General features: G+C 43.3%; 2 protein-coding genes across 4 annotated transcripts; one reads left to right on the forward strand and one right to left on the reverse strand.

Annotated features, from left to right (window-relative positions):
• Nucleotides 1-106: 106 nt before the first annotated feature.
• Nucleotides 107-25,811, reverse strand: TMX2 (thioredoxin related transmembrane protein 2). 3 transcript variants are annotated; one of them, XM_054438297.2, is made up of 8 exons: nt 25,351-25,811; nt 3,402-3,462; nt 3,044-3,157; nt 2,636-2,712; nt 2,296-2,402; nt 2,024-2,089; nt 1,804-1,933; nt 107-964 (listed from the first exon to the last, which is right to left on the reverse strand). In XM_054438297.2, exons 1-8 carry the CDS (start codon nt 25,600-25,602, stop codon nt 818-820), a joined length of 954 nt encoding a protein of 317 aa, XP_054294272.1. In that variant the 5' UTR covers nt 25,603-25,811; the 3' UTR covers nt 107-817. The 3 variants fall into 3 exon arrangements, with proteins under 3 accessions (XP_054294272.1, XP_054294273.1, XP_054294274.1); XM_054438298.1 differs by lacking the exon at nt 3,044-3,157 and having other exon boundaries at nt 25,351-25,681; XM_054438299.1 differs by lacking the exon at nt 107-964 and having other exon boundaries at nt 1,841-1,933; nt 2,035-2,089; nt 25,351-25,681.
• Nucleotides 21,822-22,322, forward strand: LOC129007561 (peptidyl-prolyl cis-trans isomerase A-like). Its single transcript, XM_054438650.2, has one exon. It carries the CDS (start codon nt 21,834-21,836, stop codon nt 22,320-22,322), a length of 489 nt encoding a protein of 162 aa, XP_054294625.2. The 5' UTR covers nt 21,822-21,833.
• Nucleotides 25,812-25,815: the final 4 nt, after the last annotated feature.

Here is a 25,815-nt window from a genome sequence, read left to right on the forward strand (position 1 = left end):
ATGCCCGGCATTTGGTGAAACCAAATAGGATGGCCTTTGCCCTTAAGATGGGCAATTCCTCTGCAGTTGCCAGGCTTTTCTAATACAGAAACACACAAACGCGCAATCAAAAGGAAATCCCAATATTTTTATTATGGAAAGCCATCAACTGGGTGTGGGGAGTAGGTCAGAGGGTTAGTGAAAGTCCAGGGGATTTCTCCTCCAAGTCCTACCACACAAAGGAAAGTCTCAAGCCTCTATTCACCCCTTCTCAATCCCCACAAAATAGGGGGTTGTTCAGTATTGTCTTCAATGATAAAAACTTTGTGGTTAAAGTTTTCTCCTTAGGACTAGCGACAAAGTTAGGCTTATACTTTTAATGAAGACCATAAACGAAGCCAGAAGGGCTTAAGGAAGCAAGAGTCCTTGGGGGAATATTCTTAGCGTTCTATACCCCAGCATCTTACCTTAGGGTTAAATCTAGGTCTAACCAGCAGGTCGACTAAGAAGGAATAATGAAACCACAGAGTTTCATGGAGAAACCATGGAGATGTCTGAATAGCTGATAAGCAGTTAACACACTGACCCAAGCTTGGAGGGAAACCATTTCCCCCTCCATCCTATGAGATCTCTTTCTTGCTCCAGTGAAACAGTTGGCCACAGCATGGCAGGCCTTCCTGTAGGGTGCCTGACAATTCCCTAGATGCCTCTTTAAAATCAGAAGCCACACACTGCCCCACCCAGTCACAGCCAGAGGGAAAACATAAATAAAAGGCTGTAGCCTCAGGCTTGTGGTTATGGAAAGAGCCTGGAATTGACAGGAGAGGAAGTGAGGATCTTATTTATCCTTCTTGTTTTCCCCATCTGACACTGTGGTGGGGGCTGAAGCCACAGGCTGCTCCTCAGGGATACTGTCTCCAGCCTTTGATGGCTTCTTGGCCCGCTGGTATAGCTCATTTAAGTTAAATTCTCGGATCACATTCTCCTGCACAAAAGAGATGCACACATCAGGATCTGGGTTGGAAGGGAGAGTAAAGAGCCTGGGAAGTAAGAGGTATTTTACACAAAGTCTGGGAAAGGGAAGGAGTAAGCAAAGGACAAAAATCTTCCCTAACCTTCCTCTTTTTTAGGTACCCAGAAAAGTCAACTAATAGTTAAATACCCATTATGTGCCAATCACCGCGCCAAGAATTATACCTAAATTATTTAATGTAATCTGCAAAACAACCCTGTAAGCCAGGGGTTATTACCTCCAATTAACTGACAGGGAACCTAACACCTACAGACAATATGTGCAGCGGCCTTCAAGACAGAATCTGTTTTTTTTTTTCTGATGGAGTCTCTTGTTGCCCAGGCTGGAGCGCAATGGCGCAATCTCAGCTCACTGCAACCTCCACCTCCCGGGTTCAAGCGATTCTCCTGCCTCAGCCTCCCAAATAACTGGCATTATAGGCATGTGCCACCACACTCGGCTAATTTTGTATTTTTAGTAGACACGGGGTTTCTCCATGTTGGTCAGGCTGGTCTCAAACTCCTGACCTCAGGTGATCTACCAGCCTTGGCCTCCCAAAGTGCTGGGATTACAGGCGTGAGCCACCGTGCCTGGCCTGAGACCAAATCTTAACTAATGATTGTTACCCAGTACTAGCAGGTCTGGCACATAATATATATTTGCTAAATGAATTAATACATGAGGTCTAGTAACTAGTCCACACCCTCAAAGCTAATGGGCAAGTGGCAGAGCTGTGAATCAAACCCGGGTAGGGCTTGAAAGCCCACCTACTGTTCTACACCCTTCATGCACCTGCCCTTCCTTTTAGGTACCTCAGAGAAGGTCCATGAGACAGCCCGTCCTTTCTTGTCAATCTGTGGCCGCCGCATTACCTCCTTGCCACCTTGGAACAGGATCAGGGTAGGGAGTTGCTTGGTGAGGGGTGATGTGCTCACTTTGTACCTGCAGGGCCCAGAAAGTTCTCTAAATGTCCCTATATGTATCACTCAAAGTGATTCCCTGCTCAGACCCTCTGCCCAGGTCTTTACATACCGCATACTAACATCAGTATAGCGTCCAACATCCACCTTCCCAAAATTTAGCCCTGTACAGTTGTACCTGAAAAGAATATATTATTTAATATACTGAAAAAAAATAATGGATCAAGGAAAGTGGAAGTACAGATATTTAAGAGGGGAGAGGGAGATGCCTTTGGTTACCATGTGTGAAAATCAAGGCCAAAAGAAAAAAAAAAAAAGCCAAAAACAGTGAGAGGGAAGGCACAGCATCTCCATTTCCACCATCCCTCCCTTTGCACTACTCACTTAAGGGAGAGGTCAGCATAGATAGGGGCAAATGATTGGCAGTCATTAGACCAATTGGCAAAGAACTCCACAATCCAAGTGACCTTCTTGTCCCGTTCTAGTTCCTCCTGCCAAATACGGGGAAGAAAAGTCAGCTGGATCCACATAGCCTGCTGGGAAGGTTCAGACTTTAGCATCTAATTCCTCATCCTGGCGTTCCCTCTCTCCCAGCTCTCATAATGAACCACAGTGCCCTTGACATCCATTTTGAAGCACTGTTGTTCCTCCTAGTGAATGGAAAGCACAACTACAAAATCACCCACAAGGGACCCAAGAAACAGAAAGGGGAAAGAGCACTCACATCAATGGTTTTATCATTGAAGTACTTGATATACTCAGGGCCCATATACAGAGGGGGTTTGCACGTCATCAGGAACACTAAACACAGAAAGAAGATGTCGAAGGAAACATAAAAAGCCTTACACAGGGAATTTACTTCCAAACCAACCCAAGGATTTCAGCCCCCAAATAATACACACTTGTGGATATATGTAGACCACCAACACATTCCCTACTCTACAAATACAGTCTCTGTAAACTGTTATCATCTGAGCTACATATATAATTAATTAGGTATGAGATATGGAAGAAGGGTATGGAGAAACATGTTTGGGATTGCAACTGTTGGGACTGTGGTTTCCACAATCAAGTCTATCAACACAGTCTTACAAAAAAAAAAAAAAAAAAAAAAGAAAGGCAGTCTCCTCACCTATGCAGAGTGTGATGTAAAGTAGGCCCATGCGAATATCCAAGCGGAAGAAAAGAATTGCGTTGGCCACTTTACTAAACATGAAAATGTTGCCTATATGTTGCTCCACAGTGACTGAAACACAGAGATGTCACAGGTCAGGCTGGGCTGTGCACTCCTATATCCCATTCTTTGTCCCTCTTCATGGGGCACTTTGAAATAGGAGACAGGGAGCGGATAGAAGTCCAAGTTCAAATTCAGCCTTGGAATTAAACGTAGGACAAATTTACCAAATGATTGCCACTCTCTTAACATGAAGGAAAGTACCTCCAAAGGGCATTAGATCTAACCTTGAGTCTGAGAAGTGAGCTAAACTTACTGGATCTGCGGTTCTTCATCATCACAATGGCACTGAGAAACATCAGGATCTCCACTTCTCTCTGGAACAGAATCGAAGTATTATAACAGGAATGCAGTGACTAGAGCTAATTTAGGTGGGAAAGGGAACTAAATATGTAATAAAAACCAATAGCAATCCAAACTGGGAATGGGTACGGGGATAAACATCAGTCAGAAGACCTGGATTCGACTCCTGCCACAAACTTGCTGGTGCTTTTCTTTTTGAGATGGAGTTTCACTCTTGTTGCCCAGGCTAGAGTGCAATGGCGCGATCTTGGCTCACTGCAACCTCTGCCTCCCGGGTTCAAGTGTTTCTCCTGTCTCAGCCTCCCGAGTAGCTGGGATTACAGACACGCGCCACCACACCCAGCTAATTTTTTGTATTTTTAGTAGAGACAGGGTTTCACCATGTTGGCCAGGCTGGTCTCGAACTCCTGACCTCAGGTGATCCACCCGCCTCGGCCTCCCAAAGTGCTGAGATTACAGGCGTGAGCCACTGCGCCAGGCCTGCGGTGCTTTTCAACAAAGCACTTAATCCCTTAGCTTTGGTTTCCTCAACTGAACAGTATCTATTTCAAAATGCTACTGGGGGATTAAATGAGATAATAGATTAAAAAGAGTTCTATAAAGCATGATACGGTATAAAATCGTAAGATTATTAAAATCAACTCAGTGTGACGCTGGTAGAATAAAACTTTTCCAGGTAAGTTTTCTTGATAATAGCCCATTAATATAATATCTAACTATTCCATATGTTTAATTTTTTTTTTTTTTGAGACAGTCTTGCTCCGTCGCCCAGGCTAGAGTGCAATGGTGTGATCTCGGCTCACTGAAACCTCTGCCACCTGGGCTTATGTTTCTCCTGACTCAGCCTCCCAAGTAGCTGGGACTACAGGCACACACTAATGTACCTGGCTAATTTTTGTATTTTTTGTAGAGACCGGGTCTCCCCATGTTGCCCAGGCTGGTATGGAACTCCTGAGCTCAGATGATCTGCCCGCCTCGGCCTCCTAAAGTGCTGGGATTACAGGTGTGAGCCACCGAGCCCAGCCCCCATTACTTAATCATTCCTCCCCACCCAATATTCATCGTGATAATCCATGTACTTTTGATATAATTTGAAAGCTGAAAGGGGCTTTCAGAGCTCTCAAAAGCCCTCTTCAATACTCCTGTCTTACAGTTTTCTCACCTTCTAGACAACCTTCTTGTCCAACCTGTGGCTCACATGCAGCCCAGGATGGCTTTGAATGGGATCCAACACAAATTCATAGACTTTCTTAAAACATTATGAGATATTTTTGATTTTTTTTTTTTAGCTCATCAGCTATCATTAGGTGTTAGTGTATTTTATGTGTGCCCCAAGACAATTCTTCCAATGTGGCCCAGGGAAGCCAAAAGATTAGATACCCCTGTTGTAGAATGTAACCACCAAGTGAGCAAGTGAGACAGACAATAAACATGACAAAGACACTGAGAAGTAATAAAATTCTAAGCCCTGAAGTGACTGAACAGACTCCCTCTTGGCTAAGGGGACCCCAGAGAAACCTTGAAAACTGAGTTCTCGGCCATGACAGGGTGTGAGGTCAGACACACCTCTTTATACCCCCTCCTTCACTTACCAACATTAGGCTTTCTTAAACAGAAAGTTAAACAGAAACCAGCCCTCTGAAAAGACTTGCTCCACCTGACATCAACCAACTGCCTGACACTGCCCCTCCCTTTTGCAGTTAGGACAAAACAACTAACCAGCATTGCTTCCTGATAAGAGACCAGTGACCATGCAGTGGATTTGGCCAGGCTAAGGAGAATGCATAGATAGTTTCTGTGTCCTCTGCTTCACCTTTTGACTTGAGAGGGCCAAAAACTCCACCTCAGATCATGGTAACATTACCACTTTTGAACATGGATCTTATGGACAGATATGAAGCTCAACTGAGCATGCACGTGTTTCTCCTTTCATAAATATTCATGACTCTGCCGATAGCTTATTAAACATGTATATTTGGCCACCCTGCTTAGCATAAATTCCTGTTTCCTTTACCCCTCACTCCAAGTGTCTGTTTTTAGCTTCTGAGCGGAGGCTATGCTTCCCTGCCTGACAGGATAGCCAGCAGGCTGCAACTGTTTATGAGAAATAAAGCTCTCCTGGCCGGGTGCTGTGGCTCAAGCCTGTAATCCCAGCACTTTGGGAGGCTGAGGTGGGTGGATCACCTGAGATTAGAAGTTCAAGACCAGCCTGGTCAACATGGCAAAACCCCGTCTCTACTAAAGATACAAAAAAATTGGCCAGGTACGGTGGCGTACGCCTGTAATCCTAGCTACTCGGGAGGCTGAGGCAGAAGAATCGCTTGAACCCGGGAGGCAGAGGTTGCAGTGAGCCGAGAAAAAAAAAAAGGAAAATAGGGGTAGGGGTGAGGGAGTATGACAGACTTTAGTAAATATTATACCTGAGGCAGAAATTAAGAAAGATTTTTTCTTTTTTTTGAGACGGACTCTTGCTCTGTTGTCCAGGCTGGAATGCAGTGGCATGATCTCGGCTCACTGCAACCTCCGCCTCCCAGGTTCAACCGATTCTCCTGCCTCAGCCTCCCAAGTAGCTGGGACTACAGGCGCCCACCACCACGCCCGGCTTTTGTATTTTTAGTAGAGATGGGGTTTCACCACGTTGGCCAGGATGGTCTTGATCTCTCGGCCTTGTGATCTGCCCGCCTCGGCCTCCCAAAGTGCTGGGATTACAGGCATGAGCCACCCTGCCCTGCCAGGAAAGATTTTCATGAATGAAACTAGGTGGGTTAGAATTGGGAATTAAAGTTGCGGAAAAATTAATTTTATTTATTTTTATTTTTTATTTTTTTTGAGATGGAGGAGTCTTGCTCTGTCGCCCAGGCTGGAGTGCAATGGCACAACCTCGGCTCACTGCAACCTTTGCCTCCTGGATTCAAGCAATTCTCCTGCCTCAGCCTCCAGAGTAGCTGGGATTACAGGCACCTGCCCCCACGCCCGGTGAACTTTTGTATTTTTAGTAGAGATGGGGTTTCACCATGTTGGCCAGGCTGGTCTTGAACTCCTGGCCTCAAGTGATCCACCTGCCTCGGCCTCCCAAAGTGCTGAGATTATAGGTGTGAGCCACTGTGCCTGGCTGAAAGATGAATTTTAAAAGACAGTTGTAGTTAACCAGGAGACCAAAGGTAGGACCAAAAGAAATTCTCTAAGGACAGAAAATGGTCTATGGAAGCACTAGCTATTGCTACTGCAAACTTCATTTCTTTTCTTCCCAGGCATGCTGCAGCTAGACTCTCTCCCTATCTCTTTGCATCCAGGTAGAACTGTGTGACTAGTACTTGAGAATGGAATGTGAATGAAAGTGATTTCCCACTTCTGGGTTCAGGCAGTTAAGAAAGGGTGTGCCCTTGCATTCCTTTTTTTTTTTTTTTTTTGAGACAGAGTCTCTCTGTCACCCAGGCTGGAGTACAGTGGCGCGGTCTCCTCCGCCTCCCAGGTTCATGCCATTCTCCTGCCTCAGCTTTCCGAGTAGCTGGGAGTACAGGCACCCACCACCACGCCCGGCTAATTTTTTTGTATTTTTTAGTAGAGACCAGGTTTCTACTATTTTAGCCAGGATGGTCTCGATCTCCTGAACTTGTGATCCGCCCGCTTCCACTTCCCAAAGTGCTGGGATTACAGGCGTGAGCCACCGCACCCGGCCCGCATTCCAGCTTTTTTTCATTTGCTGGCTGGATGATGCTGGGATGACCCAAGGCCACAGGTTGAAGACAGAATGAGCCTTGGGTTCTAGGATGACTCTATAATGCAGAGCCCTTGGTTGTTCTATTTAATTGTTTTAAAACTTATTATTATGGATAATTTGAAGCATACAGAAGAGAGGATAATTGAATAAACCCCTATTACCCAGCTTCAACAGTAACCAACATTTTGCCACTGTGATTTCCAATTCATATATGTTACCCATTTTTTTTTTCTTGGAGAAACTTAAAGCAAATTCCAGCTATATCGTTTCATCTGTACATTCTTCACTATCGGCTGGGCGCGGTGACTCACGCCTGTAATCCCAGCACTTTGGGAGGCCGAGGCGGGTGGATCACCTGAGGTCAGGAATTCGAGACCAGCCTGGCCTACGTGGTGAAACCCGTCTCTACTAAAAACACACAAAAAGTCAGCCAGGCGTGATGGCGGGCACCTGTAGTTCCAGCTACTGGGAGGCTAAGGCAGGAGAATCGCTTGAACCCAAGAGGCGGAGGTTGCAGTGAGCCGAGAAAGCGCTACTGCACTCCAGCCTGGGCGACAAGAGTGAAACTCCGTCTCAAAAAAAAAAAAAAAAAAAAATTCCTCACTGTGTCTTACACATGAGGACTTAAAAAACACAACCACAGTTATCACTGATACACTGTTATGCTGTGAAATATATAGTCATGTGCCGTATCATGACATTTTGGTCAGCAATAGACCACATATACAACAGTGGTCCCATAAGATTATAATACCATATTTTTATTGTACCTTTTCTGTGTTTAGATATATTTAGATACATAAATACTTACCATTGTGTTAAATTGCTTATTAGTACAGTAACATGTTGTCTAGGTTTGTGCCTGGGAGCAAAAGGCTGTGCCATAAAGCCTAGGTGTGTAGTAGGCCATCTAAGTTTGTGTAAGTACACTCTATGATGCTCCCACAAGGACCATATGGCCTAAGGAGACCGCATGATTAGCAGGTTAGGACTTTCAGCTCCCCCCCTCCACACCAGGCTGAAAGTTCAGCTGATCACCAATGGCCAGTGATTTAATTAGTCACACCTATGTAATGAAGTTCCATAAAAACCCAAAAGGACATGTTCCAGGAACCTTCCTGTGTTTAGCTATCTAGAAGCTCTGAGAACCTAGTCCCAATCAGCAAAGTAAATAGATGCACCATGAATTTTCCAGAAAAACAAAAATTGGCTATTAACCCTAAGCATTTTTTAAAAATTCTATCAGAGTAAGAATAAAATATAAAACTTCCAGCATTTTGCATATTAGATTAGAGTATACAGATAAATGAACTTTATAAAAGGTCTCCTATACTTATTAAAAATCTTTATTACTATCCACTTATATTTTGGGGTCCCATTTTCATTGAAGTGGCATCAAATATCAAATGAAAGATCCTTTGAAATAGCAAGGCTACATTTGAGCTAATTAATTATACAGTTTGGGAAAAAGAGGAAGCAGGAAAGGGAAGGAGGAAAAAAATAAGGGAGTGGGTTGTGGTAAAGGTAATGACTCATTTTGGGGGCTGGAAAAAGTACAAAAATTCTGGATGATGCACCTTCATCTGAGCACAGATGTTGCTTATAGGAACAAAGGTAGCCTCCCCTCCACCTTCTAAAGGTTTGCTGAAAATGAGCTGACAAAAGGCAGATTGACAGGAGAAAAGGAAAAATTTATCAACGCACATGGAAACACTAGTAAAAAGAAAAAGACACATGAATAAAGAGACAAAAACCACTTTTGGTCTCCTTTTCCTTTCCAAATTTAAGATTAATGGGAAAAGAACATTTGTATGATTAGTCTTAGGTGTAGCAACTTTGATGTTTTTGGTATGAATATTCACATTGTCTGATTCTTTTTCTCCCCAAAATAGTCTTTTTCTCTTGTTATATCTTCCTGTGTTATTTTGTCATAGAGTAGGGTACCATAAAGTACAACATCAGAATAAAGCCCCTGTAAGCCTATTGGTCAAGCTGGCCCTCCAGACTGGTGGGTGAGTTTTAAAATTCTTATCAGAATGGCATACAAATTGTGCTGTGGGTCCCCAAAATAAAAACCAAATGAGGTTTCCTTCTCATCTTATGTCTTTGGAAGCTTGACTTGTGACCAAGTGGGAGCTTCTTGGTCTCCACCACTTGGAGGCCTTATTTTTGGGTGAAGTCCAGTGGCCAGTGTTGACGAAGAGAGTCAAACTCTGTAAAATATTTTAAGAGATTTATTCTGAGGCAAATATGAGTGACCATGGCCTGTGACACAGCCCTCTGGAGGTCCTGAGAATATGTGCCCAAGGTGCTCTACAGCTTGGTTTTATATATTTTAGGGAAGCATAAGACATCAAATACATTGATTTGATTTTTTTGGTCTCAAAAAAAAAAAAAAAAAAAAAGGCTGGGTGCAGTGGCTCACCCTTGCAATCCCAGCACTTTGGGAGGCTGAGGCGGGCAGATCACCTGATATCAGGAGTTCAAGACCAGCCTGGCCAACATGGCAAAACTCCGTCTCTACTAAAAATACAAAAATTAGCCGGGCGCAGTGGTGTGTGCTTGTAATCCCAGCTACTCGGGAAGCTGAGACAGGAGAATCGCTTGAACCAGGGAGGCAGATGTTGCAGTGAGTGGAAATTGCACCACTCCACTCCAGCCTGAGCGACAGAGCGAAACTCGATCTCCAAAAAAAAAAAAAACAAACCGGAAAGAGTGGCACTTTTAAGATATCAATCTGAAGAATGTTAAAGGAAACACATTACAGAATTTAAAAATTTATTGAATTAAAAATAACTCAATATTTGTAATAAAATCTTGTTTTAACTAATTTAAGTTTTGTGTTAGTGCATTTTTTAAAATATTAAAGACTAATCTCTAGAAAGATATGATTTCCTTTAATCATAGCCAACCAAATTATACAACCCCTTTAAAAATTCCTTCTTACTAACCTTATTATGACTTACATAGATCATTCACAATGGTTAGGCTGTTTTACCCAAATATCTCCTCTCAAGCAACCCAGTTATTTTATTTGAGGGCAAAAATTCACTCTACAAGATACTTGGTTTTTTTGTTTTTGTTTTTCTTTGAGACGCAGTTTCACTCGTTGCCCAGGCTGGAGTGCAATGGTGCGATCTTGGCTCACCGCAACCTCCGCCTCCTGGGTTCAAGCGATTCTCCTGCGTCAGCCTCCTGAGTAGTTGGGATTACAGGTGCCCACCACCAATGCCTGGCTAATTTTTGTATTTTTAGTAGAGACGGGGTTTCACCATGTTGGCCAGGCTGGTCTCGAACTCCTGACCTCGTGATCCAACCTGTCTCAGCCTCCCAAAAGTGCTGGGATTACAGGCGTGAGCCACTGCGCCCTACCCGCTTTTATATATTTTTAAGCCAATTAATTAGAGCTCTTTATATATTTTCAGTAGTGAAAATATTGTATACACACACATAAATAAACAGACTTATTAGGTATGCCGATAGAAGCACAAGGCATAGACTCTTAACGACCTCCTTTTTTTTCCATTAAAAAAAAAAAAATCCTATCCTAGGTAGCTGTCAGCTAAACAGCCTTAAATTTGCATATTAAAGGCAACTCAGGTGAAAATCAGATAGCAAAATTTACATCATAAGGTGAGAAGAGAAAGTCTGGTGTGCTAGAGGGAAATTAAAAGGGTTTCAATTGCCAATTGAACGTAAAATTGTATAAGTCTATTATAAAGGCCTTTAAATACACACACACACACTTCCCATACACACACACACACACACACACACTTCCCATAGCTATTAATTCAATACTTTCGCCATGAGACAAATACAACTTCACCGACTTGCAAAAAAACAGAGAACAGTGGTTTTTATCTCAGTCAAAAAGTAACAGCCGATTTAAAGCAGGCAAAAAAAAAACAGAACCTAGAACTCTACAGTTTTCAGTTCGACCTTAGGACTCTTTTTTCTTAATGTGCACAAAGACCATATTACTTCCATTTTATATCAACTCTGGCAAGTAGAGGTGCCGTAAAACCTATGAAGGACCCGAAAAGGGGACATTCTCCTCATTTTCTCCTTAGTCTTAGATTTGTTTCTCGCCTTTTTTTTTTTTCTCCTTAGAGGAGCTGAGCTGTAGCCTAGGGTTCTTGTGTGGTGGATTGATGCGTGCTGCTTGCCGGCAGGACTCCAGTGTCACCACTGAGTCGTTTCTGCCCTCTTGTCTCTCTCCAGAGGTCTGTGACCTCTGAGAGGGCTCAAAACGCTGGGTGATCAGCCCTTATATGCATTTCCTGGATAAGCCATTTTTTAAATTAATTGGTTTTGGGGGATTTCCCTTTAGGGCCACTGTACGTCTTGGGGGTCAACCCCTGGACACTCCCACGAGGCCCCCAGTCACCCAGGGGCAACTTTCAGCAGGGAAGAGCAAACACCCTTTCTCTTCAGAGCTGAAAAACTCAGTCTCTATGAAAACAACATTCCTCACACAAATGCACACAGATGAACCAAATCAAGATAAATTTTAGGAGAAAAAGCAATAGAGAATTCCCTTCAGAATGCATATCCAAACTACAATCAGGATCCTTAAACAACTTCCTAGCAAAAAACCAGCTCAGAAAAAATCAAGAACCATCAGCCCTTGAAGGGAGGTCCAGGGCTCAAGACGACTTAACAATTCCACCAGAGAAGCTCGAACTCAGTGGGGCTTCAATGGGCCCCTGCTAGTATCTTACCTCCGGTTTCGGGCAATTCCTTTGGGGTTCCGAGTCTTTTCTGAGGCCAACGTTGGGCACCATATTATTGTTGCCAAAAAGGGTCAAACTCACAGTGAAACCCCATCTCTACTAAAAATACAAAAAATTAGCCAGGCGTGGTGGCGGGCGCCTGTAGTCCCAGCTACTCGGGAGGCTGAGGCAGGAGAATGGCGTGAACCCGGGAGGCAGAGCTTGCAGTGAGCCAAGATGGCACCACTGCACTCCAGCCCGGGCAACAGAGCGAGACTGCGTCTCAAAAAAAAAAAAAAAAAAGAGTGAAACTCTGTAAAATATTTTCAGAGATTTATTCTGAGCCAAATATGAGTGACCATGGCCCATGACACAGCCCTCAGGTACTGAGAACATGTGCCCAAGGTGGTCTGGGTACAGCTTAATATTTTAGGGAGGCATGAGACATCAATCAAATACATTTAAGAAATACATTGGTTTCGTTCAGAAGCGCAGGACAACTCAAAGCGGGGCTATAGGTAAATTTAAACATTTTCTGGCAGACAATTGGTTGAGTTTGTCTAAAGACCTGGGATTCACAGAAAGGAATGTTCAGGTTATGATAAAGGATTGAGGAGGCCAAGTTTTATTGTGCAGAGGAAGCTCTCAGCAGACTTCAGACAGAGCAGGTTGTAAATCATTTCTTATTGGACTTAAAAGGGTGCCTAGCTCTTAGCTGATTATTTCCTGGATCTGGGAAGGAAAGAAGGAAGGAAAACAAAGGGGAGAGGGGATTCTCTATAGAATGTGGATTTTTCCCAGAAGAGACTTTGCAGGGCAATTTCAAGGTATGGGAAGGAAACAGATTTTGAGGTAAAACATTTTTAGTTTCTTCCTTGTTATGCCAGAGTCAGATTGGAAAGTAAGTCACAATAGATATCCAGGGTTAAATAAAACCCATCTGATGAGAATTTATGGTTTTTAGGGCATGATTACCCAGACCCCTTAGAAAGGAATTTGGGCAAGATAAAAAAAAATCACAGCTTAGTCTTCAGTCCTCTCTCTTGCCCAAAAAGCATTCCATAGAATGTATGTGTAGGCCAACAACCACCATCAGGTCCCAACATGCTAGGAAACCTCATTCCTAGAGTTGTCTGATTTGGCCATCTGGCAGGGTCCCACAGGACTAGGAAGGCTTATTTCTAGAGTCCTTTGATTTGATGGTAATAGTTTTAAATATTAGCGATTTGGATAATGGGGGGAGGACATGGTCTGACCTGATGTAATAGCCAATTGTTTAAGGGGTGAAATGGAGTCAGGCTTAGTCTGAAAAAAATCCCGGATCAGATCTATTTTCTGAACTATTATGATCTGGGTCTTTAACTGTGCCTTTGCCTTTTGCTGTATCTGGCATAATATTTACAAGAAATGCCTACTACTAATATAATAACAAATATCATAAAGACAGTGAAGATTTGGGCGTTCAGGGTTATAGGTAGAATCTGAGGGCAGTAAACAACCCAATCAGCCAGGAAAAACCCTGCATGCATCATCATATTCTTTGAATAGACTTACAGTGTGTTTGTACTCCTTAATAAGGGTTATTTGAACCCTGTGATAAATCTTATTTGAAAATTGTGATACCAACATTAAATTAGAATGTAATAAATTTAATCTCTCTTCCCGCCAATTTATCTCCATAGGTATAGCATCCTGAGGGAGGATATAAATTAAATGGGAGAAATGCCTGGTCCTTGGTGTTTAAATTGTTACAGACTTATTAAAAGTAGAAACCTATTTTTCCCACAACTTTTGTATTGCACCATATACTGGTATTTGGGAGAAAAGGTTTTGTCGCAGGAGAAGTCATATAATTCTAGTGTTTTTTCCTCGGCAGGACTCCCTATGGCTGAGGGACTTAAGAGTCAAAAGACTTACAGTCAATTAATTGTTTTAGGCCATATAGGAATGGATGTGGACAGGCATTCATTACTTCTTAAAATTATTAAGTAAAAAAAAAAAAGCCGACAATAAACCCAAAAAACAAAGTTATGAGACTGACTTCTTTTTTTTTTTTAATCTTATTTTTTATGGAGACGGAGTCTGGCTCTGTCACCCAGGCCAGAGTGCAGTGGCGTGATCTCGGCTCACTGCAACCTCCGCCTCCCGGGTTCAAGCAATTCTCCTACCTCAGCCTCCTGAGTAGCTGGAACTACAGGCACATGCCACCACGCCTGGCTAATTTTTTGTATTTTAGTAGAGATGGGGTTTTACCATGTTGCCCAGGGTGGTCTCAAACTCCTGACCTCAGGCAATCCGCCCACCCCGGCCTACCAAAGTGCTAGGATTACAGGAGTGAGCCACCACGCCCGGCAGACTGACTTATTTTTAACTTTTATGTGTTGAGCTACTGTAAGCTTGGTTTCTGTTACAGACTTACAGCAATTAGCTATATAAAACATAAGCATCATTCTGAAAAATAATTAAAAATATGTATATATATATATATCTATATCTGTAGATACATTTTTATCTTCACAACTTATAATTTGGAGTATTATACCCAGGAGGCTTTGTTCCATGGTATTTTATAATGTTAGTAAATATTTTTCCTTAATTTTATAGTAAGCAGAAAATTTTATGGTTGGGGTGGATGCAGAAGTGAGACATAATAGTTTAGAAGGCAACCAATTTTGTTTTACCAGCTGTTTGGGCATTTTTATTACCCCCTTCTTGATTTGGAGGGCTTAATCTTGACCTTTTTTTTTTTTTCTTCGAGATAGAGTCTCGCTCTGTCGCCCAAGCTGGAGTGCAGTGGCACAATCTCAGTTCACTGCAACCTCCACCTCCTGGGTTCAAGCGATTCTCCTGCCTCAGCCTCCCAATTAGCTGGGATTACAGGTATGCGCCACCACACCCGGCTAATTTTTGTATTTTTAGTAGAGACAGGGTTTCATTCTGTTAGCCAGGCTGGTCTCAAACTCCTGAGGGCAAGTGATCCACCCGCCTCGGTCTCCCAAAGTGGTGGGATTACAAGCGTGAGCCACCTTGACCAGCCAATCTTGACCTAATTTTATCCCTCAAAACCAGCCCTTATAACCTCATGTGCCCTGGCCTAGAGGGAGGCAGCTGGTATAGTTTTAGCAGCAGAGCATTAGCAGTGAAACAGATCCAGGGTCAGTGGGATACCAAATGAGGGAGATTCATGTTTCTAGTCTTCAGAATACCATGATTTCGGTTTCCCTGGAAGTAAAACAGGGAGAGATAAATAATGGCTTAATCTGCACTTAAAAAGTCAGGGCTTAGTTTTTGCCATCAGCCCCGATAAATGCTCCACACAAAAGGCTATGCAATGGAGGATTTACATGAGCAGATTTACATCTTCAGTTTTACAGTACTAGTACAGTACTACTACTGTAGTAGATTTACATCTACTACAATTAGATGTAGAACCCATTTTTTTTTTTTTTTTTTTTGAGACACAGTCTCACTCTATTGCCCAGGCTGGAGTGCAGTGGCGCAATCTCAGCTCACTGCAACCTCTGCCACCCAAGTTCAAAGTGATTCTCCTGCCCCAGCCTCCCGAGTAGCTGGGATTACAGGCGCCTGCCACCGCACCCAGCTAATTTTTGTATTTTTAGCAGAGACACGGTTTCACCATCTTGGCCAGGCTAATCTTGAACTCTTGACCTTGTGATCCACTCGCCTCAGCCTCCCAAAGTGCTGGGATTACAGGTGTGAGTCACCACACCCGTCCTTATAGTACCCATTTTTCATAAGACATTTAGGTAAAAGGGGTTACAACTACCTTAGATAAAGCTTGTTTAAACATCTTACATTTTACAGTTCTATTAACCTGTATGTTTTTATGTTCTGGTCCCAGGAAGCCTTTTTTTTTTAATCCTCAGACCATTTTACCTTTTCTGGTGCAAAGGGTTTGGGTTCCCAGCATGGGGTTGCATCTGTAAGACCTATGAGGGATAGGATATTTGATAAGGCTTCTTAAACAGACCTATGATTCTGTGGGAGGGGCACCCATGTAAAACAGGCCCTCTTACCCTCCAAATTTACCATGACCTGGGTAATAGATGTATTTGGTGGGAGGATATCTCAGTTATCATAAAGCTAGTGCAACATGGCTTGTATATGACACATACTAACTGCTTCATCTGGGGTACTTCATTTGGTATTTTAAAGGGAGAGTTGGGCAGTTCCCTTCTCAGGGCAAAGAGACCTTATAATGGCATTATCTGGCCCACTAGGCTGATTGCTTTTTCAGGAATAAACCCCCTGTGTGTTTGGATCATATATACTCAGTGACTGTTCAGTAATGAGTTCTGGGTCCTGCATTAATTCAAACAAGCTCTTAAATTCTGTAGCACTTAAAATTAAGAATTTTGTCCTTAAAGCAGTTATTTTTACAATCCACTATAGTAAAGTTTTTTTCAAAAAAAGCTGAATGATACCAATCTACAAAATGGAACAATTCCTTTACATTACACCCTTTGGTTTTAAATAGTTACTTGGTTTTGCCCTTTCCCTATATTGACTATTTTCTTGGTAACCATAGGGCTCAGAGTTTTGTTGCCCTGGCTTGTTTTGTTTTCCTTTTTTTTTTTAAAAAAAAAAATCCATTTAGTTTTATCTGTGTAATTTTCTTCATTATAAAGCAACTCTTAGCTTATTATTTTTTTTTTTTGAGACAGAGTTTTGCTCTGTCACCCAGGCTGGAGTGCAGTGGTGTGATCACAGCTTAATGCAACCTCCGCCTGCTGGGTTCAAGCAATTCTCCCATCTCAGCCTCCCGAGTAGCTGGGATTACAGGCACTCGCCACCATGCCCGGCTAATTTTTGTATTTTTTTAGTAGGACAGGGTTTCACCATGTTGGCCAGGCTGGTCTCGAACTCCTGACCTTGTGATCCGCCTGCCTCAGTCTCCCAAAGTGCTGGGATTATAGGCGTGAGCCACTTAGTTTCTTTCTTTTTTCTTTTATTTTTTTTTGCGACGGATTTTTTTTTTTTTTTTTTTGTGATGGAGTTTCGCTCTTGTTGCCCAGGCTGGAGTACAATAGCACAATCCCAGCTCACTGCAACCTCCACCTCCTGGGTTCAAGCAATTCTCCTGTCTCAGCCTCCCAAGTAGGTGGGATTACAGGTGCATGCCACCATACCCGGCTAATTTTTTTTGTATTTTTAGTAGAGATGGGGTTTCATCACACTGGTCAGGCTGGTCTCGAACTCCTGACCTCAGGTGATCCATCTGCCCTGGCCTCCCAAAGTGCTGGGATTACAGGTGTGAGCCACTGTACCCAGCCCAAGGCACTTAGTTTCTTAACAAAAAAGAAACTTACATTTTTTTGAGAATTGACATCCGTGTGTTTATTTATTTATTTTTTTTCTTTGAGACGGAGTCTTGCTCTATCCTCCAGGGTGGAGTGCATTGGCACAATCTCAGCTCACTGCAACCTCTGCTTTCCGGGTTCAAGAGATTCTCCTGCCTCAGCCTCCCAAGTAGCTGTGATTACAGGAACACGCCACCACACCCAGCTAATTTTGTATTTTTGTACAGATGGGGTTTTGCCACGTTGATCAGGCTGGTCCCGAACTCCTGACTTCAGGTGATCCACCCGCCTCAGCCTCCCAAAGTGCTGGGATTACAGGCTTGAGCCACTGCACCCCAGCCAATAAAATTTTAATAAAAGCATATTTTATGTTTCTACTATCTTAACTTCTAGTAATCCAAATTTCCAGTGGGGAAAAAAAAAACTTGAGGGTTTAAACATGACTTTAAGATTTTTAAATCACTGGAGAGTTTTACCAAGGTTATGTAAATTAAAAGGCATCTGAGGTAGCTTTTACCAATGTGATAAGCACTTACATTTTTTAAATTACTTGATTAGAGCTCTTTCATGTAGTTTGGTAGTGAAGTATCACTTCTATATGACACATATAAAGATACAGATATAACAGGCATGCAGAATAAAAGCAATGTTCAAAAGATACTTTATTTGCCTGTTTTCAAAAACAATTTTTCTCCCTTACTTTAGATAATTAGTAAAAGTTACAGGACACAACAAAAGGTGAAGGAGAGAGCCACCTTTCAAGGCCTTTTCAAAAGAGAAAGAGGGCCGGGTGCAGTGACTCACGTCTGATTTTATTATCTCAACTCTTTCATCTTTTTCTTCTCCTTTTTAAAAAATTCCTTCACTGAAGCTGGGCACGGTGGCTCACACCTGTAATCCTAGCACTTTGGGAGGCTGTGGTGGGAGGATCGCTTGAGCTCAGGAGTTTGAGACCAGCCTGGGCAACACAGTGAGACCTCCTCTCCACAAATGATTTTTAAAAATTAGCTGGGCATGTATGTTGGCACGTGCCTGTACTCCCATCTGCTTGACAGGCTCAGGTGGGAGGATGGCTTAAGTGCAGCAGGTTGAAGCTGTAGTGAGCTGCGACCATGCCACTGCACTGTAGCGTGGGTAAGAGAACAAGACCCTGTCTCTCCCCTCATTTTTTAAAATCAATTTAAAAAATAAATAAATAAAATTACTTCAGTGAGAAGGAAGAAGTCTCAACTCTTATTGACTGGTTAGTCCTGGGCAAGTCCAATCCAGGGAGGGCCTAGCTGGTGTCTCAAATTAATAGGTCTATGATTAGCAGTCCCCCATGTATTGGTGGGATACTACAGGAACCACACACATAAACACCATCCTTAACTGTCTATGAAAACAAGAGTCTTTCGCTATCTTAGCCTATTTTTGAAAGTGAGTATTTCGGGGGAATGTGAGGGTTATATCATCTGGTATTCTGAACCTAGAAAATTACCTCTGAGACTTTCCATGAAAAAGGCTTATTGGCTTAAGTCGCTAAGTAAATTGGCTTTATTTAAAAAACATTTTAGGCCAGGCACAGTGGCTTATGCCTGTAATCCCAGCACTTTGGTAGGCCGAGGCTGGTGGATCACCTGAGACTGGGAGCTTGAGAACAGCCTGACCAACATGGAAAAACCCCATGTCTACTAAAAATACAAAATTAGCTGGGCATGGTGGCACATGCCTGTAATCCCAGCTACTCAAGAGGCTGAGGTTGTGGTGAGCCGAGACTGAGCCATTGCACTCCAGCCTAGGCAACAAGAGCAAAACTCCATCTCAAAAAAAAAAAAAAACTTTATAAAACATTGATTGATTGATTGATTGATTGATTGGAGATGGAGTCTCACTCTGTCTGGAGTGCGGTGGCGCGATCTCGGCTCACTGCAACCTCTGCCTCCCAGTTCAAGCAATTCTCCTGCCTCAACTTCCCAGGTAGCTCGGATTGCAGGCACACACCACCACACCCGGCTAATATTTTGTATTTTAGTAGAGATGAGGTTTCACCGTATTGCCCAGGCTGGTCTTGAACTCCTGAGCTCAGGCAATCCACACGCCTTGGCCTCCCAAAGTGCTAGGATTACAGGCATGAGCCACCGTACCCGGCCTGAAAAAAAAAAAAAAAAAAAAACACAGACAGCTATCTTTCTAGTACCCATAAAAAGATACAGAAAGAACACAGCCTTAGAAACTCCCTTGGCAAGATTTTTAAAAGACAGAAATCAGATTCAAAACACAAGTTAAAATTCTTTGTACACTCAAACTGCTTGTTTTGGATCCCCTGAAGGGCCTGCAAAAAGGCACTATGATCTGTGGTCTAGTGGCTGGCAATAAACTGGTTCACTGCTGCAGCGTGGGTTCGATTCCTTGTAAGGTAACAGTCCATTGCAGATGCAAGTCTTTTAAATCAGAGCAAAAAAAAGAAACACTTATAAAAATTAGTTTGAGGCCAGGCACGATGGCTCACGCCTGTAATCCCAGCACTGTGGGAGGCCAAAGCGGGCGGATGGCTTGAGGCCAGGAGTTCGAGACCAGCCTGACTAACATGGCGAAAATGTCTCCACTAAAATACAAAAATTAGCCGTGTGTGATGGCACATGCCTTTGATCCCAGCTACTCAGGAGGCTGAGGTATGAGAATCGCTTAATCTGGAGGCAGAGGTTGCAGTGAGTGGAGATCATGCTAAAGCACTCCAGCCTGGACAATAGAGCAAGACTCTGTTTCAAAAAAAAAAAAGTTTTATTTGTTTTGAATTTCCATTTGTGACTCCTGACTTTTGGGGGTACTCATTCGTTATTGGTACCATATACACAACAGATAAACACATGTATAGACATATACATACATATATAGACACATGTATCGATACAAAAGCCAAAGACTAGAGAGTTTAATTCAAAAGAGAGAAGAGTTTTAAACCTGACATGAACCCATTAGTGACTTTTGGGGCTCTATAAGGAAAACGAGAGGCCCCAAAAGAGAGGGTCAGTGGCACCTTTTTTTTTTTTTTGTATTTTTAGTAGAGACGGGGTTTCACCATGTTGGCCAGGCTGGTGTTAAACTTCTGACCTCAGGTAATCCACCCGCTTCAGCCTCCCAAAGTGCTGGGATTATAGGTGTAAGCCACCGCGCCTGGCCAGTGGCACCTTTTTTTTTTGTCTTCCTCAAGGGGTCTCAGGGTTGTCAGAAGTCCCATCTAGAACCCTTTAAGGGTTATCAAAGGTGGCAAAAGGAAGAAGTAGAAGTACATGGAAGAACAAGTTTTGGAGAAGCCAATTTGGAGAGATTTTAAGCTTCCCAAAAAGGCTAATGAAATTTTACATTTTCGAGGCAGGATGCAGTAGTTCATGCCTGTAGTCCCAGCACTTTGGGAGGCTGAGGGAAAATGTACCATTTGAGCCCAGGAGTTCAAGATCAGCCTGTGCAACATGGTGAAACCCCATCTCTACAAAAAATACAAAAATTAGCCGGGACTGGTTGTGTGCACCTGTAATCCCAGCTACTCAGAAGGCTGAGGTGGAACGCTTGAGCTCGGGAGGTCAAGGTTGCAGTAAGGTGACATCTCACCATTGCACTCCAGCCTGGGCAACAGAGTGAGACCCTATCTCAAAAAAAAAAAAAAAAGACAAAGAAAAAAGAAATTTTACATTTTTCTCAGCAAAGATCATGCCAACAAGAAAGGAAGTGAACACAAGGACTAAACATAATTTTTTTTTAAAGGGGGTTTCAGTCAACTGAAAAAAATTCCCAGGGCATGAGATCCAAAAGATCCAAAAGAGAAAAAGCAGAAAGCCTTTAAAAAATAAAAAAATTGGCCAGGCGTGGTAGCTCACGCCTGTAATCCCAGCACTTTGGGAGGCCGAGGCAGCTGGATCACAAGTTCAGGAGATCGAGACCACCCTGGGCAACATGGTGAGAACCCGTCTCTACTAAAAATACAAAAAATTAGCCGGGCGTGGTGGCGTGCACCTGTAGTCCCAGCTACTCAGGAGGCTGAGGCAGGAAAATCGCTTGAACCCAGGAGATGGAGGTTGCAGTGAGCCAAGATTGCACCACTGCACTCCAGCCTGGGTGACAGAGCGAGACTCTGTCTCAAAAAAAAAAAAAAAAAAAAAATTATAGCCTGAATATCAGCTTTTAGTTAAGCCAACTTCTGACCACAAAGCTCTTTTTAAAAATCCTTTGTGGCCAGGCGCAGTGGCTCACACCTGTAATCCCAGCACTTTGGGAGGCCAAGGCAGGCGGATCACGAGGTCAGGAGTTAGAGACCAGCCTGGCCAACATGGTGAAACCCCGTCTCTACTAAAAATACAAAATTTAGCCAGACGTGGTGGCAGGCACCTGTAGTCCCAGCTTCTTGGGAAGCTGAGGCAGGAGAATTAGTTGAACCCAGGAGACGGAGGTTGCAGTGAGCCAAGATCACACCACTGAACTCCAGCCTGGGCAACAGAGTGAGACTCCATCTCAAAAAAAAAAAAAAAGAGGGGGGGTTGTTTCAGAATAAATGAATGGAGGAAAACAATGATATAGATAAAACTAAACAGATATAAAAAGTTGGGCAAAGAGGCTTTGCTGCCACCACCAGGAGCCCTGTACTATCAGCCATGGTCAATCCCACCGTGTTCTTCGACATCACCGTGGATGGTGAGCCCCTGGGCCGCATCTCCTTCGAGCTGTTTGCAGACAAAGTTCCAAAGACAACAGAAAACTTTCGTGCTCTGAGCACTGGACAAAAAGGATTTGGTTATAAGAGTTCCTGCTTTCACAGAATTATTCCAGGGTTTATGTATCAGGGTGGTGACTTCACACGCCATAATGGCACTGGTGGCAAGTCCATCTATGGGGAGAAATTTGATGATGAGAACTTCATCCTAAAGCATACAGGTCCTGGCACCTTGTCCATGGCAAATGCTGGACCCAACACAAAAGGTTCCCAGCTTTTCATCTACACTGCCAAGAGTGAGTGGTTGGATGGCAAGCATGTGGTCTTTGGCAAGGTGAAAGAAGGCATGAATATTGTAGAGGCCATGGAGCGCTTTGGGTCCAGGAATGGCAAGACCAGTAAGAAGATCACCATTGCTGACTATGGATAAATCTAGTAAGTTTGACTTGTTTCGTCTTAACCACCAGACCATTCCTTCTGTGCTCTCCTCTCCTGAGAGCACCCCTCCACCCCATTTGCTCGCAGTATCCTAGAATCTTTGTGCTCTCACTGCAGTTCCCTTTGGGTTCCATGTTTTCCTTGTTCCCTTCCATGCCTAGCTGGATTGCAGTTAAGTTTATGATTATGAAATAAAAACTAAATAACAACAACAATAAAAAAGCTGGGGAAAGAAAATAAAGAATGAAAACAAATTCTAAGAGGTTATAAAAGGTTTATGGAAATTTTATCTTGTCTAGTCAAAGCTGATCAAGATTAGATAGATTTGTTTGTAAAGTTTATTAAAATCAGCTTTAGTATTAAAAGCACATTAATACATATATATTATATATATAAAATATATTTTTTTTATTTTATTTATTTTGAGACAGAACTTTGCTCTTGTTGCCCAGGCTGGAGTGCAATGGCACGATCCTGGCTCACTGCAACCTCTGCCTCTCAGGTTCAAGTGATTCTCCTGCCTCAGCCTCCAGAGTAGCTGGGATTACAGGCACCCACCAACACACCCAGCTAATTTTTTGTATTTTTAGTAGAGACGGGGTTACACCATGTTGGCCAGGCTGGTCTTGAACTCCTGAGCTCAGGAAATCTACCTGCCTCAGCCTCCCAAAGTGCTGGGATTACAGATGTGAGCCACCATGCCTGGCCAAGTGTCTTATTTTCAAGGAGGCTCATGGAAAGCATGGGAAGAATTCTGACAAATACAGGTTTCTGATAACTTTGAAACTGTATCACTGGACTGGCTAAAAATTTCCAAAGTCTGATGAAAATAAAACTGGACTCATAAAATTGCTAACCTCCAGACTAATGTTTTCCATTTTTCACCCACTCTTCTGACTTACAATCACTAAAAATTAAAACGGCCTTTTTTGGCTTGGCGCAGTGACTCACACCTGTAAATCCCAGCTCCTTAGGAAGCCAAGTCAGGAGGATCCCTTGAGCTCAGGAGTTCAAGACCAGCCTGGGCAACATCAAGAGACCCCCCACCTTGAAAAAAAAATTTTTTTAATTAGCCAGGTGTGTAGTGCATGCCTTTGGTTCCAGCTGCCTGGAAAGCTGAGGTGGCAGGATGGCTTTGCCCAGGAGGTTAAGACTACGGTGAGCCATGATCACAGCCCTGCACTCTAGCTTGGATGACAGAGCAAGACCTTGTCTCAAAAAAATCCAAAAACCTAAAAACCCTGCCTTTTTCCTAAGGCCTTACCAGCTAAAGCTAGTCAACCTGACTTTGAAAAAAAAAAAAAAATCACCACAACAGCTTATATTTGGACAAACTTTACACACAACCTACAATCTAGGAAAATAGATTGCTATTAATCTTCCCAACTGACTGCCCTCCAGACTCTAAAGAAACTAGTTTATAGACTATACCAGATACTAAGCTTTGTTTGTCTTGTTCCATAGAAATGTCTCTCTTATTAAATACCTGTTTGCCTACATCATATACAGAGGCCTAGCTTTGAGAACTCATCTACAATGCCATCTCCTGAAATGAGACACAACAATTTAACTGAACTGGCCTATCCCCCAAAATGAGAGACTGGTTTAATGGGATCCTTTGCCGCTCAATTACTAGCCCGATTCCTCTCTCCACAGACACCAACTCAGCTTATAGTGAAACTTCTAAGGAAGTTTCAGACAAAGGAAATAAAGGAGACCAGGGACTCACACCCCAAAATATGGCATCCTGTATGCTAATTATTTTAAATTAAAGGTCCCTGGATACCAGCAGATACTGGAAGCAGCTTTACTCTGATAACTACCTTATCTGCCTAAAGTCCAGACCTGTCAAAGAAGACAACAATTACTTCTGGTCTCTTCCCTGAGTTTTCATTAACTTACCTCAGTACAAGAAGAAAGACTGAAGCCTGTCAACACACCTGGACAGATTTTTGTCAGAAACCATTGTCTGCTCTGCAGGCCCAACAGTCATTGTCCCAGGCCACTGTATGTTCTCTAGGCCACTGAATCACCCTAAAAAATCATTTACGATCCACCTTAAAATCACCCACATTTTCCCATCTCCCATATTCCTATGAAGAAGGGTATATAAGCATCTGTACCCCACTGGGTCATTCTCCTGCAATTCCCTCATGCTATGCACGTTAAAATAAAATTTCTATGCCTTTCTCCTATTAATGTGCCCTTTGTCGGTTGATTTTTCAACAAACCCTCAGAGAGCAAAGGGGAAGCTTTTCCTTGGCCCCTACATGCTATATGGCAGAAGACAAAGTGCTTTAAGTTCATGTTCCGAGCAGTCCCTCCACCCATACCAAGGAAGCACAGCAAGAAGCTTGGGACACTTCCCAAAGAAATTCCAAAGATTTCTTTACAACGTATTTTTTACAATTCCTTTACAGTAGCCCCCAAGTTTTATCCACTTTCGCATCTTCAGGATCAAGCGGAGTGCCTAGACTGTCTAGAAATGTTTATTGAATTAAGAAGCGGCTGACAGTGTTGTGCAGGCAGTGTGGCCAGAAGAGTAGTTTCAAGTCCCAGGCACTCATTAGTTGTATGACCTGGGGCAAGTCGCCTAAATATACCGAGATCCATTTCTTCACCAATGAAACAGGAATACTACTACTTGCCTTGTCTACCTTACTGGCTCCTCAGGAGGCTTTACATAATGAGCGGCACTGTAAAACGTTATACACGTGTATGTACAGTTTTGATAGGGCTGTTTATTAGTCTCAATGGTGAAACAGAAAGAAACCTGGACTCCACAGTCAAAAGCTGTTGGGCCGTTGTGCAGGGGCTACGACTAACATGTTCCGTTTTCCCATCTTAAACACGAAGTTTAGACTCGACGATGGTTCGTACCCTGCACTTAATAGTTGCTAAGTCCGCTGCAGGCTCGGAACCTCAGGTGTCCTCAGAGAGGTAAACCCCAGGGTTCCCAGATGCACCTGCAAGGGCAGGGACAGTCAAGGTCGCGGGGTACTAAGACGCGGGAGGCTCACCCAGTCAAAGTCACACGGGTTACCGTCTTCGCGTTGGGTAGGCAGACCATGGCAGAGCGGCGGCAGTTTCCTCACGAGTAGGAAGGCAGCAGAGAGCAGGGCCGACAGAAGGTAGTAAGGTTGGGCGAGCCATCGTGAAAGTCGCGGCACCGAATACACCAGAGCAATCAGAGGTGCCAAGACCGCCATCTTTTCGGCCGTAACGGTCACCGCTCGCCGGCGTCGTAGGTCTCGCCCCGCCTCCCCCAACATAACGACTGCTATTGGGCTATATCGCAAACGTACGGCCTCTAAACCCGGATGTAGTTCTCTGGACGCTGTGGTAGGTCAGAACCCAAATAAGAACTTAATATTTTATTGGTTAGTCTGGTTGTCGCTTTATCCCCCTAAGTCATTTTATTGGACTGTAGCAAGCGGAGCTAACAGAAGACTCTAATAAGGTTAAATAGCACTTCCTGAACGTTC

Source organism: Pongo pygmaeus, chromosome 9 (assembly GCF_028885625.2).
Source record: "Pongo pygmaeus isolate AG05252 chromosome 9, NHGRI_mPonPyg2-v2.0_pri, whole genome shotgun sequence".
NCBI classification, from domain to species: domain Eukaryota; kingdom Metazoa; phylum Chordata; class Mammalia; order Primates; family Hominidae; genus Pongo; species Pongo pygmaeus.

Bases quoted from the DNA above. Each gene is read 5' to 3' on its own strand.
- TMX2 (XM_054438297.2), bottom strand. From the start codon at position 25,602: ATGTTGGGGGAGGCGGGGCGAGACCTACGACGCCGGCGAGCGGTGACC. The intron at 3,463-25,350 runs GTGAGCCTCCCG...ATTCTGTTCCAG, and splicing joins ACCCGTGTGACTTTGACTGG to AGAGAAGTGGAGATCCTGAT. The intron at 3,158-3,401 runs GTAAGTTTAGCT...TCTGTGTTTCAG, and splicing joins GATGAAGAACCGCAGATCCA to TCACTGTGGAGCAACATATA.
- LOC129007561 (XM_054438650.2), top strand. From the start codon at position 21,834: ATGGTCAATCCCACCGTGTTCTTCGACATCACCGTGGATGGTGAGCCC.